Source organism: Lactuca serriola, chromosome 2, assembly GCF_051521515.1.
Source record: "Lactuca serriola cultivar US96UC23 chromosome 2, Lser_US96UC23_V15, whole genome shotgun sequence".
NCBI lineage: Eukaryota > Viridiplantae > Streptophyta > Magnoliopsida > Asterales > Asteraceae > Lactuca > Lactuca serriola.
The window spans coordinates 238150164-238167277 of NC_136409.1; the positions used below are offsets into that span (position 1 = coordinate 238150164).

Here is a 17114-nt window from a genome sequence, read left to right on the forward strand (position 1 = left end):
CTCCCACTTGGATAAGTCTAGTAACTATATGCACAAGTACAATTCGGTTTGCAATCATAGCTGTCAAAAACGCTGTCAAACTCTGATCTAATCAATATTGTCCTTTAGATAAGGGATCGTACAGTCCTCTGTTAGATATCATGCTGACAATCCTATGGAATAGTTAGTCAAGCATTTAGGTTTCTCGATCTCTGATTTATTTGACATAGAACTTAATCGAACACATCAATTCAGTTCTGACCGGGCCTGGCACATAAGTCAAATCAAATCATCGAGCGGCCGAGATATCGATTTTACCTTCTTAGATAAAAGTTACAGATAAACTTCGACTTATATGCATTTACTTATTCATTAACCAACTATACACAACAATGCGTTTTATAACACCGAGTTACTGATGCTTTTTCGCATTATCAATGTACAATCAATTAACAAATAACAAACCATATATCTAGGTTTTAAGACTATATGATATTATCGTCTTGCGATCACCCTTTTATATCATATTCCATAAGGTGATTCCAGCAAGCGCGGGTTTGTTCCAATCCTCAAAACTAGTTCATAAGCACTCATGAACGTTGCAGCAACCCTTTGCTATGTCCAAAACCATTTAGACAATCTACACACCAATTCATGACAATCTTCATTCATATCTACTTCCAACATATGAACGATTGTGGACAATTTTAACAATTCGATTATTCCTAATAAACTCAATTATTCTGGAAGTCAAAACATGCAAAGTAAAACAATAACTAAACAACTAACATAAGATAGTAACATTACTCATAAATAAAACTCCTTTATTTAATCATCAAATGTTAATTACATTTATCTATTACACGTTTCTAATACTATCTAATCTATGCTAATATCATCCTTCAGCCCAATACTCCTAGCATGCTGCAAGTGCTTAACCCTACTCAGTCCCTTCGTAAGCGGATCTGCTGGGTTATCTTCTGATGATATCCTCTTCACTACGAGTTGTCCTTCTTCTACACGATGTCTGATGAAGTGATATTTTCTGTCGATATGTCTTGATCTACCATGATCCCTCGGTTCCTTGGTCAAGGCAACCGCGCCTTCGTTATCACAGAAAATCTCCATTGGCTCATTTATGGAAGGTACGACTCCAAGATCACCGATGAAGTTCTTTAGCCATATTGCCTCCTTCGACGCTTCGCTCGCTGCAATGTACTCTGATTCGCACGTTGAATCAGCTACGGTCTCCTGCTTGGAAATCTTCCAAGTCACTGCTCCTCCATTTAGGGTAAACACCCAGCCCGACTGCGAACGGTATTTGTCCCTGTCGGTCTGAAAATTGGTGTCACTATACCCTCGCACCTTTAAGTCATCACTCCCTCCGAGGACTAAGAGCCATTCCTTCGTCCTCCGAAGGTACTTAAGGATGTTCTTCACCGTAATCCAATGTGCTCTGCCAGGATTCCCTTGATATCTGCTAACCATGCTCAAAGCGAAGGCTACATCAGGGCGAGTACAAGTCATAGCGTACATGATTGAGCCAACTGCGAAAGCATATGGTACTCGGCTCATTTCTGCTATCTCAGCTTCGGTACTCGGACTGTGAGTCTTACTCAACTTGGCATTAATTTGTATCGGTAATTCTCCCTTCTTCGAGTTTTCCATACTAAATTGTTTTAGTACTTTATCCAAGTAAGTATTCTGACTAAGTCCAATTAGTCTCTTACTTCTTTCTCTTACTATCCTTATTCCCAAAATGTAAGAAGCCTCTCCAAGGTCCTTCATAGCGAAGCACTTCCCGAGCCAGGACTTGACCTCCTGCAGAGTCGGGATGTCGTTTCCTATGAGTAATATGTCATCGACATATAGAACGAGGAAGCTTACTATACTCCCACTGGCTTTGACATATACACATGATTTGTCTTCGCTTCGTACAAATCCAAACTCTTTGACTTTCTCATCGAAGCAAAGATTCCATCTGCGAGACGCTTGCTTAAGTCCATAAATGGACTTCTCAAGCTTACACACTCTATTTGGATGCTTCGGATCCACAAACCCCTCTGGCTGAGCCATGTAAACATCCTCAGCCAACTTTCCGTTAAGGAAAGCGGTCTTGACATCCATTTGCCAAATCTCATAATCATGAAATGCGGCAATTGCTAACATCACTCTAATAGATTTTATCTTCGCAACTGGTGAGAAGGTCTCATCATAGTCAACTCCGGGAGTTTGAGTAAAGCCCTTCGCAACCAATCGTGCTTTATATGTGTGTACTTTTCCATCCAGGTCGGTCTTCTTCTTGAAGATCCATTTGCACCCAACGGTCTTACGTCCGGGCATATAATCAACCAAATTCCAAACTTGGTTGTCATACATGGATTGGATCTCGCTATCCATTGCCTCTTTCCATTTTGCAGACTCCGGGCCTGCCATGGCTTCCTTATAGCTATTAGGTTCATCTAGATTTATTAGTGTACCATCATTAATATGCGTGTCCCCTTCGGTAGTAATATGAAAACCAGAAAACTGGGGATGAACTCTAACTCTATCGGAACATCTAAGAGGTAAGGACTCGCCAATCGGTTCAACCGGAGTTTCCTCCTCGGGTTGAGTGCCAGCGGTAGAGGTTCCTTCATCTATCGACTCTTGAATCTCTTCAAGCTCGATTTGCCTCCCACTGTCTCCTTGGCTTATGAGTTCTCGCTCTCAGAAAACTCCTCTCCTCGCAACGAAGACAACATTGTCCTTCGGTCTATAGAAGAGATATCCAAAGGATGTCTGCGGGTAGCCGATGAAAATACATCGCTCACTTAGAGGTTCAAGCTTGTCGTGAGCATCTCGTCTTACGAAAGCCTCGCAACTCCAAACCTTGATGTGTGACAACGAGGGAGCTTTCCCTGTCCACATCTCGTGAGGTGTTTTGGCAACCTTCTTAGTAGGGACTCGGTTAAGGATATGGGCGGCAGTCTCTAAGGCATACCCCCAAAAAGAGATAGGTAATGAAGCACGACTCATCATAGAGCGAACCATATCCAATAAGGTTCGATTACGCCTTTCTACCACACCATTCAACTGCGGTGTCCTAGGTGGCGTCAATTGCAAAACTATTCCACACTCCTTGAGATAATCGTGGAATTCAAGACTTAGGTACTCTCCTCCACGATCGGTTCGAAGCATCTTGATTTTCCTGCCTAATTGATTCTCCACTTCATTCTTGAACTCTTTGAACTTTTCAAAGGTTTCTGACTTTTGCTTGATTAAATAGATATACCCATATCTACTATAATCATCGGTAAAAGTCACGTAGAAGCGGTTCCCATCCTTCGTGGTTGATCTAAACGGTCCACATAAATCGGTATGTATTAGGTCCAAAAGACCCTCACCCCTTTCACACGTGCTTGTGAAGGGTGACTTAGTCATCTTTCCAAGTAAACAAGACTCGCATGTGTCATCTTCCCTAAGGTCGAATGACTCCAACACTCCATCCTTTTGGAGTTGGGCTATGCGTTTCTTGTTGACATGTCCAAGACGACAATGCCACAAGGATGCTTTATCCATACTAGTGGAAGAATCTATATTCAAAACATCATTTCCTAAGTTATCAACAATCATAACAGTTTCATAAATTCCATTACATGGTATAGCTTCAAAGTAAAAGACACCATTTAGATAAGCCAAAATAGAACCATTCTCATTATTAAAAGAAAATCTAAATCCTTGTCTATATAAACCATGAAATGAAATGATGTTTCTAGCCATTTCTGGCGAATAGCAACAATTGTTCAAATCTAAACACAAATTATTTGTAAGCACTAAAGAATACACTCCAATCTTGGTTACAGGCGACGATCTTCTGTTCCCCATGATTAGATTGATTCTTCCTTGCTCCACATCCCTACTTCTTCTTAGTCCCTGCACATTAGAACAAATGTGGTAACCACAATCGGTATCAAGAACCCAAGAAATAGCATGATTAGAATTGTTAGATTTAATTGTGTATATACCTGCGAAAGATGGCTTGATCTTTCCTTCTTTGATTGCTTGCAGGTATTCTGGGCAGCTTCTCTTCCAACGTCCTATCTTGTGGCAGTGGTGGCACTCTGCCTCCTTCGGGTTAGGACAGAGCTTAGCGGGATCAACTTTGGTCCCACTAGAAGAGGCACCATCTCGGGCTTTAACCTTGCGATAGTTCTTCGATGAAGCTTTCCTCTTCTTTCCCTTTCCTTGACCAATAGCCAAGACAGGAGCAGCAGGCGGATTGGGAGTTGGTGCAATAGACTTGTCTTTGAAGTTGCTCTCAGCGACCCTCAAAAGACCTTGGAGTTTGCTTAGGGTGACCTCTTCTTTGTTCATGTGGTAGGTCATCCTAAATTGGTTGTACATTGGAGGCAAAGAGTGAAGCACCATGTCGATCGCCAAATCTTCCCCAAAGTCAACATTTAACTTGCGAAGGCGGTCGACATACCTTTGCATCTTTTGCAGGTGCACGGTAAGAGATTCTCCATGACCCATCTTAGCGGAAATCATGTTGGTGAAAATCTCATAACGCTCTTGTCTCGCGTTTTGGTGGTATCTCTCCAATAAGTCTTGATGCATCTCGTACGGGTACATGTCCTCGTAGGACTTTTGGAATTCGAACTTCATGGTGGCAATCATGATGCAATGTACCTTCGTTTCATCTCGCTCATGAGTTTCAAAAGCGGTGATTTCAACCGGAGTAGCGATTTCGGGGTTGATCTTCTCAAGCTTCTCATCGAGGACATACTCCTTATCCTCAGAGTGAGCAATGGTGCGAATGTATCTTATCCATTCGCTAAAGTTCGTTCCATTGAAGGTGACCTTTTGGCAAAGGCTCATCAACGTGAAAGAACTAGCAGCAGCGTTGTTAGCGTTCGACATCTACAAATAGAAAGGACAAAGATAGATTAGAATAAGAATCCCTAATTATCACCCAATAAGAAAAATTAGGGCTAGCATCCAACAATAACATTTACATACTAGAAAAGGGATGCCGTAATCTAACATGCAAATAAATTGAAGGTAAGTGAATGACGATTCACTAATTCTCCATCACAAAAACCTAAACTATTAGTCCTAAGTGTATTGAGAATTCCTAGGTTCGGATGAGATTCATTGAAACTATTCAATGGCATGTTTAAATCTCGATATGCCCCTCTTGTTTGTGACTGGGATACCGAGGATCACAAAGCGGGTGTGAATTACCATGCAAATTTACATGGTGCCTTCATTGTAACGATCACCTATTCGATGTGCCGGTAAACCACACACGCTCCATCGAACTATGATAAACAATGAATCACCCTTTGCCACCTTTTCTTAGAACCAATTAGTGTGCCGGTAAACCACACACGCTCAACTAACTTCTTAGCAATGGTGCAAAGTGTAATTTCATGGGATTGCATCAATTCACTTTTCCTAAAGTAACTAAGATTGGGAAATTTTAAAATATCTGTAGTTACTTTGTATTACTTATTATACTTTTAATGAGAGGATGAGGTTGCCCTATCCTACCCATTCGGCTAACGACCCTCCACCAATCAAGCAAGCGGTGGGTGTGAGTGTACACTCATTAAGCGCCATTTTATAGGCCGCAACCTTATACCCACCTTATAGATCGGCTTCGTGAATGAGGCCTACTAACGGTAAGACTAGCATTTAGTTATACATATATATATATATATATATATATATATATATATATATATATATATATATATATATATATATATTATTCTAGTAATATCATATTAGTATAGGGTTGTATTTTAAACCTTTTAAAATCTAGGGTTTGAAATTTAAGTTGTCTAAATTAAAACTTTTAATCACAAAATATAAATTTCAAAACTTGAGGGCAAGTTTTAAACATTTAAAACATGGAGGATCAAATAACAAATAATTCTAATTAACAATTAATATCCTAATTATCTTTATTTGATTTTATTCAAGATTTCTTTTTAAGATAATTACCAAAATAATCAAAATAATTAATTAATTATCATATAAGGAAATTAAATATTTTATTAGTTGATAAATATCTTTAATTAGATCAAGATAATAGTCATATATATATCAAAAAATCGGATTAGGGTTGATCTAATATGATTAAGGTAAGTTTCCATAAGATAATTATGAAAAAATCCCGAATCTGACCATTCCTGACGCCTGGACTCGCCGAGTGCACAAAGGGACTCGCCGAGTCAGGCTAACTCGCCGAGTCCATGACTCAGAAACCAAAAAAACCAATTTTGCAGGTTTGTTTCAGTTAATCAAGCAACAATTTAATGAAAACCAAGCTAGTCTCTGATACCACTGATGGGTTTTAGCCATAAGAACTTTCCTATGTGCGCATGCAAAACCCTAATGCTTGGATCTAGGCTTTCTAATTAAACATGCTTTGAATCCAAGACTTCTTATAGCTAATTAGGTTAAATAACAACATTGAAACAGATCTAGAACCATACCTTTGAATTCCTTGTTGACCTTGTTGTCGTGGAGCTTCTAGAGTCACAATTGTCACTCCTCTAATGGCTTACAAACACCAATAGCAAGAAAGATGATTTAGGAGAGAGGAGAGGGGAGGACATCGGCCAGGGTTCTCTTACTTTAGGTGAGGTGCCGATTTCCCTTAGCCATGGGGTCTATTTATACTTGTAGACTCCTTAAGGGTTACAACCTAAACCCTAATTGGATAATCTTCTCTTAAGGCTATCCAAATCCTTTCCATAGATAAGTCATGGACGATTTTGAAGCTATCCTAGCTTCTAGAATCCGTCCACTATATATCTATAAGGATTTATAGTCTAAAGCTTAACTATCAAACAATTGACAGTTTATACCCCTTTATTTAATTAACCTCTTTAAGTCACCAAATTAATTCCAATTAATTCTATGACTTATATTAATCAAATAACAATATATTATTCTTTATATTATTCTCATAATATATTAATAATATTTACTTTCTCTTAATAAATCATCCTATCAAGTTGCTATGGTGAAGGCAACCTAAAAGGACCATGCACAACCGGGTCAAATACTTGCCTAATATAGTTGCAGCCTTAGACACTATTCCAACAGAAGAATCTCCCACAAATGCTCCTCATGCGGTTCCTTATATCTCGAGTACACCAAAATGTCATCGATGAACACAATCACTGACCAATCCAACATGGTCCTGCACACCCGGTTCATGAGGTTCTTGAACGTTTTCGGTGCATTGGTGAGCCCAAAAGGCATCTGAACCCAGGTCTCAAATCAATCTTGGAAAACCAAGACGCCCCCTGCAAATGATCAAAAAAAATTTCGATCCTCGGTAGTGGATAACGATTCTTGATCGTCAGCTTGTTCAACTCCCGGTAGTCAATGCACATCCGGTGTGAACCATCCTTTTTCTTGACAAAAAGGATCGGCGCTCCCTATAGTGAGCTATTCAGTCTAACAAAACCCTTCCCCAGTAGCTCCTGGAGCTGTGAGGACAACTCCTGTATTTCGGGCGGCGCAAGGCAATAAGGTGTCTTGGCAACAGGCGCCACCCCCGGAACTAGATCGATCTGAAACTTCACCTATCTCTCAGGAGGCACACCCAAAAATTCCTCAGGGAAAACATCCGCGAACTCACATACTACTGGAACCTCAGAAATAGAACTCGGCCTCTCCGTGGCAACTCGCATATCCATCACGTACGCTAAAAAGCCCATGTAGCCTTGCGGTACACTTTGCCTCGCCCTTGCGGAAGAGCAGAAAGCGGATCCCGATCTAGTTCCCTCGCCATAAACAGTAATCACTCCTCTACTAGGGTCTCGTATGGTCACCATCTGACGCTCACAGTCAATCACGACTCCAAACCGGCTTAACCAATCCATGCCCACTATGACACATACATCACCCATCGCTATCGGCACCAGATCTATCGGAAACTCAACACCGAAAATCTCTAAGACACATCCGCAAAATACATCAGTGCCAAAAACTGAATGCTCATCGGATATAGAAAGCCTTAGTGGTCGAATCAAAGCCTCGCGTCTAACACTAATGTGACGACTAAAGGATAAGGACACGAAAGATCGACTCACATGCGACTCAAATAACACCAAAGTATGCACAAAGCTCACAAGAAAAGTACCTATATGTAACACAATATAAGCATAAACAAATATCAAAATAACATGAATAAGGAGATACGTACCAGCAACAACATCATGTGTTGTGCGGACCTCCTCCACAGTCAGCTAGAATGCTCTCCCACGAGCTCTCGGAGTCTCGGCCTTCCTCGGTCGGCCATCAGTAACGCGTAAAGCAGCAAGAGCAAAAGCCTGGGCTGATCCCTGGGTGAGATGAGGACACTCAGCCTTCCGATGGCCAGTCTAGTTGTAATGAAAGCAAACTAAAAATCCCTTTAGGCAGTCCTTTGCCCTCTCATGAAGCATCCTTATAATCTCTGCCACTGTTTTTTCTTCTGCTTGATAGATAGAAACTCTTGGGACAAACATTCCCTTTATACCTAGGGAACATACTCATCTCTGAACAACTGGGTAAACCTCTCCCAAGTCACTGCAGCATGATCTTCAGGAGTGAAATTAGTCGTCACGAACTTCCACCAGTCCTTCACTCCCAAGCAAAGTTGGTTCAGTGCAAACCGAACTCTCAAATGCTTTGCGCATGAACAAGTATAAAAACACCCCTCAATGTCGGAGACCCATCTCATGGCAGAAATCGGGTCCGGGGTCCCGTCAAACTCTGGTGGCTTCGTGTTGCTGAACTCTATAAAGAATAACGAGTCACCCTCATGAGGCCTCGCAACAGCTACAACTGTAGTGGCTGCAGCATCAACAACCTCCGTGAGAGCAGCGAATCGCTCATCAAATGTCTTAATCAGCATGGTCTTAATAGACCCGAACATCTATGGTATGGCCTCCCTGAAAGCTGTGACCACCTCCTCAGCAATGATCCTTCGGATCTCCTCGTTACTAATACCATCGCCCCCGGTGTTGTTGCGGGTAATCACCATAGTGTCTCTAAAACATAAACACGAAAATCATCAAAGACTAGCTCAAGCACACACGTCATTACCTACCCCTACATGTTCCTTAGTATCCAAAGGTTCTTACTTGGATTACATACAGATCCGGTGCTTTTAGTAGTACGGGCCCAATACTACCTTCCACACCAACCCATAGTCGCCCCAAGTCCTCCTCCTAGGATCCTAATTCACAAGTACTCTATCCCTCACGGATATCAAACTACTCTCTCAGTAGATTTCTTAATGCACATCTAGATATCTCTCCTAGATTACTCCTCGACTCAAAGGTCTCTCTAAAAGATTCCTGCTAGGTACTCCTACTCAGCACATACACATAGCACATAGCAGATAATATCAATAAATAGCATCCCCTAGGCTAAGGCATCATGAATCAGGCAACTCTAGCTCTAAATTCCTGAAATACATAACCTATCCCCTAGCATGCAGCTCTAATATCGCATAAGTATCTCATAATATAAACAAGTAATGGTATTTTAGGAAATCACCGTTCGGGCTCTAGCTGATTGTACTGAAAGACCCCTTTCCTACTTATCAATATTACTCCAAACATGCTACATGCATATTGATAAACATATTTTACATAAATGTTCTTATTACAAAAGACAGGATACAAATCGACTAACGAGGTTTTTACAAAGTTTTACATATTACATAACTTCCCAAGAATTTATACGCTAAATACAAAAGCTATAATATTATCTATTCTACATCTTATAACAATATATAACTATATTGGATGCTTATCACCTGCAATCATTAAACACTAAGAGGGATAAGCGGTGACGCTTAGTGAGTTCAATAACAGTTACAATATAACGTTATGCCATATATATATATATATATATATATATATATATATATATATATATATATATATATGTGTGTGTGTGTGTGTGTGTGTGTGTGTGACAGAAGCAAAGGGGGACAAAGAACAACAAAGGCAGATGAGTATCATATGACATGCTTTTCATATCAACGAAGAATCTGATTCAAAGATTTACAATCAATGAAATACGATAATGTCAACATGATATACATCAATAAGACTTTAGCCCATGTGGCATAGAAAATAAACGATTTCTGAATTATCATTTTGCTAGCAATTTACAAGCTTTCAGCCCTACCTATCCTTCTGTCAATGCCAAAGTGATGCTTAATCATTCACTTCATGGTCAAAGGCTACATACGAATACCCAAGTGATGCTTAGTCATTCACTTCATGGTCAAAAGTATAACTCATTATCATAATAACGGGGCACACATTGCACATATAACACATAACATACAATTGTCCCTATATTGAACTCACCGTGAAATAACCGAATTTTAATTGCTGATTTGGGCAACATTTCGTTTCTAAAAAAATGATTTTCTTTGACGAAACCGGGGATTTTGTTGAAATCCGGGTCTTGCGCGGGCAGAGTTTCAACTTAGAAACATTATTTTCTTGGGTCTTCGATGCATCAGGACTTGCTTCGGGTGTCGGGGATGTTTCCTAGGCTTCGGGGGTGTAGGGTAAATTGAGAGATGAAGAGGGTGTGAAAGTGTTAAAATTTTAACAAAATTCAGAAGGTCTCGATTTCTATTTATAGTGGTCCGAGGGCTCGCATTACGTTGGGCGTAATTCTCCGGTACGTGGGGCGTACTGCCTCGCAAACCTCTTCGTTGGGCGTACGAACTGGATCAGATCAGATGCGTCAAGGCTACTACACGTGGCACTCATGCGAAGGAGTAGGGAGGGTGACGGACTCCATATCATTTACACGAGTATGTTGGGCGTACTACTTCGGACCAACCTTGAAGTTTGTGCCCAAAACTTCAAAATTTTGTATCTTTCGCATACGGGCTCCGTTTTTGACGTTCTTTATATGCACGTGTACGTGAAATTATGCTCTACAACTTTTGTTTAGAATCTGTCGACTAATTTTGAATTCATTTTTAACGGGCCGGGACAGGAAAAGTTCGTTAAAAATTCATAATTTCTTCATCTGACGTCCGTTTTCGTTGGTCTTTTTACCGTTGTACTACTATTGACAAGATCTTCGATTCTCGTTTATGTTGTATCGGCTAAAAATCACTCGATCTTTATTTTGAGATTCTGGTTGTGTACTGCTATGCCGAATCTTAGAAAAATCATAACTTCCTCATACGAAGTCAGATTTGGACGTTATTTTTATGAAAATTCTCGATTTAATGAATACTACGACTTTCATTTAGATCACAAGGGCTAAAAAATTGTTTATCATAAAAAATTGTTCTTTTTATGAAAATTCTCGGTTTAACAAATACTACGCCAAGATCTTTTGTAGCAAACTCATTGTTGATTTTATTAATGAACTGATTGATGAGCAACTGATCATTACCTATTAAGATGATATCATCTACATACACAAGTAAATATAACAAGTTGGATCCCATTTTGAAAACAAAGAGGGAGGTGTCAGCTCGACTGCAAACAAAACCAAGGTTAATTAAAAATGTGCTTAACCGTTGAAACCAAGCACGTGGTGCTTGTTTCAGACCATAAAGAGCCTTTTTTAATCAACAAACATGATGGGGGAAACTGTTGATCAAGGAAGCCCGGTGGTTGTTCCATGAACACCGTATTAGTAAGATGTCCATGCAAGAATGCATTTTTGACATCAAGTTGGTGTAGTGGCCATTTGTGAATCATAGCAAGAGATAATACAATACGAACTGTAGATGCTTTAACGACTGGGTTGAAGGTGTGAGAGTAATCTTGACCTGGAACTTGAGTAAAACCTTGAGCAACCAATCTTGCTTTTAGACGTTCCACGGTACCATCAGAATGAAACTTTGTCCGAAAAACCCATTTAGAACCTACTACATTAGAAGAAGCAGGACGAGGGACCAGCTCCCAAGTGTCATTAGCTTGTAAAGCAGACATTTCTTCTTCCATAGCAAGAAGCCAGTGTGGGTTTTTAGCTGCTAACTTGAATCCTTTAGGCTCTTTTGTAGTAAAGAATGCATGATGAAGTCCCTGATGAGCAAGATGAGACAAATCAGCAACATGTTTGGGTTTAAAAATACCAGCCCTAGCTCTTGTAATCATAGGGTGAGTGGAGGTAACAGATTGTTGTGTTGATGGTTGACCCGCTGGTAAAGAAGATGTTGGCGGTGAGCGTGGAGAGGATGGAGGATCAACCACAGACGATTGAGATGATGGCGAAAGTAAGGTGGTGCATTTTTTTCGGAAGTGCACAAGTTGGGACAGATTGTACAAGAGCGTGGGGCATGCACCGGTGTAGATGCATTGGACATCACCGGTGACGTGATGATGGAAACAGCAGAATCGATCACAGGTTCATCAAAATTGGTGAATACTAAAGTAGCACAATTTGATGTAGAGGTGGTACCAGAAAAAGGAAAGACCCGTTCATCAAATTGGGCATGTCGAGCTGTGTAGATTTGATTTGTAGAAGGATCGAGACATCTATATCCTTTATATTGGGTGTTGTATCCAATACAAATGCAGGCAATGCTTCTTGCAGCTAGTTTGTGGGCCGAGTAGTGACGCAGATAAGGAAAAACTCGACATCCATAAGCACGAAAAATATCATAATTAGGAGGGATGCCAAATAAAACCTCAAATGGGCTTTTATTAGTTAATACTTTAGATGGAAGGCGATTGATAATATATGTTGCTGAAGAGAATGCATCCACCCAAAATGAAGCTGGAACATGAGCATTAAATAACATGCCAAGCCCGGTCTCGGTAATATGGCGATGCTTTCGTTCAGTCCGACCATTTTGTTGAGGCGTATAAGGACAAGAAATCCGATGATGAGAGCCATTGGCTGTAAGAATAGTATTGACATGATGATTTAGGAACTCAGTACCACCATCTGACTGAAATGTTTTGACCTTGCAAGAGATTTGAGTCTGCATAAAGGTTATAAAGGTGGACAAAGTAGTGGAAAAATCTGATTTAGCTTTAAGGAGATAGAACCATATAAACCAGGAATAATCGTCAATAAAAATGACATAGTACTTGTACCCATCTTTGGAGACAATAGGGCAGGTCCCCATAAGTCACAATGCACCAAATCCAAAACATGTGATGATCGTTTTAAATTTTGATCAAAAGGTAATTTTTTGCTTTTTGAAAGAGCACATGATGAACAAGTAATGGGTTTAGGTAAAATTGAACTAGTAGATAAATATCCAGATTTATTTAACAAAGAAATACGATCAAAAGCTACATGTCCTAGAATTGTAATTAGGTGAGAGAGAGAATGTAGTCTAGGTTTGGATTACAACTAGAGAGCCGCTGAGTTGTTGACATGTTTGTATAAAGTATATATAATGGCTATTGATTGGGTCATGTGGGGTTGATGGGCATATGTCTCAGTCGGTCTCTCCCACTCTCTTTTAACATCTTGGTACTGAAATTTATTATTATTGTCTCATTCAATTCAAATATTCAGTTCACACGGAAATTGGATACATATGTAATTGGGATTCGAAATAAAGAAGAAGTGTGGATTTGAAAATATGGTACTCGAATGTGAAATATGAAAAAGAAAAGAAAATATTTGACTTGTGATTTGTGGTTATTCTATTTGGTAAACTCCATGACCCAGGTATTGAGAGCACAACAGGCTTTGCGGAAACCACTGAAGCCTGCACCCTTGGCCAATGCCTCAAAATCTTTCTCGGTCCTCTCTTTGCCTCCCGGGTTGTGAGCCAACATGATGACGTCAATGTGAACCACGTTCTGCGTCGCAAGGCTCGTGTCAGGCGCTTCCGGAAGAATGCATTCGGCCACAATCACTTTCCCTTTCTCCGGGAGTGCTTTGTAGCAGTTGTTTAAGAATTTCAGGCAGTGAGCATCACTCCAATCGTGGCAGATCCACTGTACGTAATATAAATATATTACAGCATTAATTAATCATCCGGCTAGGTCTTGTTATAATAATTTTAATAAGGAAAGAGTACTAGTGGAAAAGCCCACCTTCATGAAAATGGCATCTCCTTCTGGCACGCTTTCAAACATGTCCCCACCAACATGTTCAATACCTGCATACCTTTTCTAATTAATATATATTATCTTCAATTGGACTGATCATAAATACATACATACCAGGAATACTGGTTGCATCTTGGATGACATGGGGCAAATCAAAATTGATACCCTTGACAGAAGGGTGTTTAGAGACGATCATGCTAAGGCTGGCACCGGTGCCGCCACCAACATCCACGAGGGTGGTCAGGCCATTGAACCCATCATACATGTCAAGGATCTTTTTCATGGTCATGGTGGAGTGATTAAACATACCGCTGTTGAAGACCTTGTTAAATCTAGCATCTTTCCCATGGTACTCAAAAGCTGTCATGCCATACGCCTTGTTGAATGGAATTCCACCATCCAACACCGCATCTTTCAAATGGTACCTAATTAAAATATTATAAGCAACCATTAATCATGTGGTCAACGTTATTTATTTTTTATTTTCTCATTAGGTTTAAAATTTAAATTAACATAGTCATTGACCAACCTCTTTGGTGGTGGTTGAAGCTGATTAGGTTTATGTCTTTCTCATATCATCACATCAACATATGTTTAATTAACATCAATTGCTACGTGTTAAAAGGTTTCCTAAATGACACTTGAACAACTACAAAGTTTACTATATGTCCGTATTTTCCAGCAAAAAAAATGATTCAATACAAGTGAGGCCGTTAATTATAAATATAAAAGAAAAAAAAATACTCTCTCCAATCAATATGATTTTTGCAAATGAGAACAGATTTATTTGCAATGCAACATTCCTCTAAAAATATGTGCTATTTTTCAGTTTGATGCCTATAATTAGCAATTGGTGTTACCCATGGTCTTGAAATAAATAAAACGTACTTTACTTTTTTTTTAGCAATCAGAAATGATAAAGGAATACGTTTCTTACCAGCTCTCCATAAGAATCTTATCCTGGTTCATAAGCAGGAGAGGCGCCATGGAAACACCATCTTCGTTCTTTACCAAAAATTTGCAGACCGGGGCCAGACCATAGAGGCGTTGAACAACACCATCGCCGGCTACATCCTTGAGGGTACAAGTGAGGACGGAGTAGCTAGCCAATAGGCGGCAGATCCTGTCCAGCATCACGGCTGCCTCCGGGTTTTCTACCTTGGGGAGCTGAGCCGCCAGCTCCGCAGGCGACACATAAGCACCTGGTCCGGCTTTGGCAATCGTCTCCAGCAAATCCAGCTCCACCGCCGATTTCAAGACCATCGGTAACACGGATGCGCTTGCCAGTTGCATCGCAAATAGGAATGCTTCTTCCTCCTGTTTTGCTTCCACGATTGAACCCATCTTCTTGTATCGTGTATCTGCTTAATTCAATGGATGCAAACAGGAAAGTAGAGGGTTGAGAGTTGGATTTGGGATGAGAATGCTGCTCGCCATTTGTCTATATATATTTGTTCTTTCACCAAACACATAGTGCTATGGACCCCACTGCCTTCTCGGTTTTACTACTTTTTGTTTTTCTCTTTTCTTTTGTATTCTCTTGCTATATTTTTCATTTTATATTTTGCATTTATCGTTGCTTTGAAATTAATTAATAAAATAAGGTTAGATGGTGGGCTTTAATCGATTAGGTGTTGAGGTTATGATTGATTTAATCGATTAGGTGTTGAGGTTATGATTGATGTTTGTTTGACACTTATAACGCAATATTGTATGTCCAATAATCAAATATCAATTAGAGTAAAATCCAGTTTTGATCCATGTTGTTTATTAAATTCTTAATTTTGTCTTAATATTGAGTTTTATTATTGGTGTGGGGGGTTTCGGTAACGATGGTTGGTCCTTATTACAACTTACCGTCAAATAGATTTTAAGGGGGTGTTTGGATAGAAAAAAAAGAGATGCTTATTGCTTATTCTTAAAATAAGCTAACTTTGAGTGTTTGGATAAAATCCAGTTTATTAAGCTAAATAAGTTAATTTTAATAAGCATCTCTCCCCATGTTTATTGCTTATTGCTTATTCCCACCACAAATAAGCTAATAAGCAATAAGCTAATAAGCTAATCCAAACACCTCCTAATTTAAATGGGTGTAAAATGATGAAAATACCGTTTTTTTTGTTTTTTATTTTTTTTGATTTTGTATATTTTGTCATTTTTTAAACTTAATGGGACTAAAATCTGAAAACTTTAAAGAAAAAGCATTAAAGGCCTAAAAGCTCTATCAATGTTTCACACTTTCTTCGTGTCACTGTTAAAGCTCCACGCTTCATCATCACTGTTTCATCCTCTAATCGTCATCCCTCATCTCCTCCAATAACCACGATAAACTTCTATTGTTTTATCCTCCCATCGTTGTTGGTGTCCCAATCAACGCCCTTGTGTCTCTGCCACTCACTTCCATCGATCACCGCTTTCCTCTTGTGACTTAATAAGGTGTTTATGAAAAGAAAAAGAAATTATTCCTTATGGGTTCTTTCTATTCTTCTTATGAAATCATTTCCTCATGTTTTAGGAGATAAAATCAAGGATTTGCTAAAAAAAACATCGCATAACTTTAGTTATCGTAATCAATATCAATCTTAATATAATTTCTACGATTTTTTACATGACCATTGATCCAAAACCTTTCGATGATCAAACAAGCTGATCATTTCAACTAGTCTTCCCATAAACTTTTGAAAAAAAATTGTTCCACAAGTAAACAAATATCAAACGTCTTCAAAAATTTTGTTATCTTTATCTAATTTTTGCTAATTTTGATGGAATTTTTTAAATGATGTGATCAATATTGATAATCAAGGTTAGAAGCCGTGAGAAAAGAGTTTAAGGATCATGTAACATTCCAAAAATTAAGACCAAAAATTTCATTTTAATTCATTAATAAACCATAGTAATCAAATCAGAGTATCTTCTCAAAACACTTATTCATTACATCAGAGTAAAACATCCCAGACTAAACATCATGGTGTGTGCGATGCAGTCATCCCGAGCTCTTCCCTCCACTACTGGAAGTACCTGAAACTAAAGCTGAAAATCGTAAGCACGAAGCTTAGTGAGTTCCCCATACTACCACATATC

General features: G+C 39.4%; 1 protein-coding gene across 1 annotated transcript; it reads right to left on the reverse strand.

Moving 5' to 3' along the window:
- Positions 1–13447: 13447 nt before the first annotated feature.
- LOC145088965 (caffeic acid 3-O-methyltransferase-like) lies at positions 13448–15464 on the reverse strand. The gene is made up of 4 exons (XM_079027471.1): positions 14971–15464; positions 14148–14458; positions 14019–14083; positions 13448–13919 (listed from the first exon to the last, which is right to left on the reverse strand). The coding sequence occupies exons 1-4, from the start codon at positions 15375–15377 to the stop codon at positions 13623–13625; spliced, it is 1080 nt and encodes a 359-aa protein (XP_078883597.1). The 5' UTR covers positions 15378–15464; the 3' UTR covers positions 13448–13622.
- Between the last annotated feature and the right edge of the window lie 1650 nt (positions 15465–17114).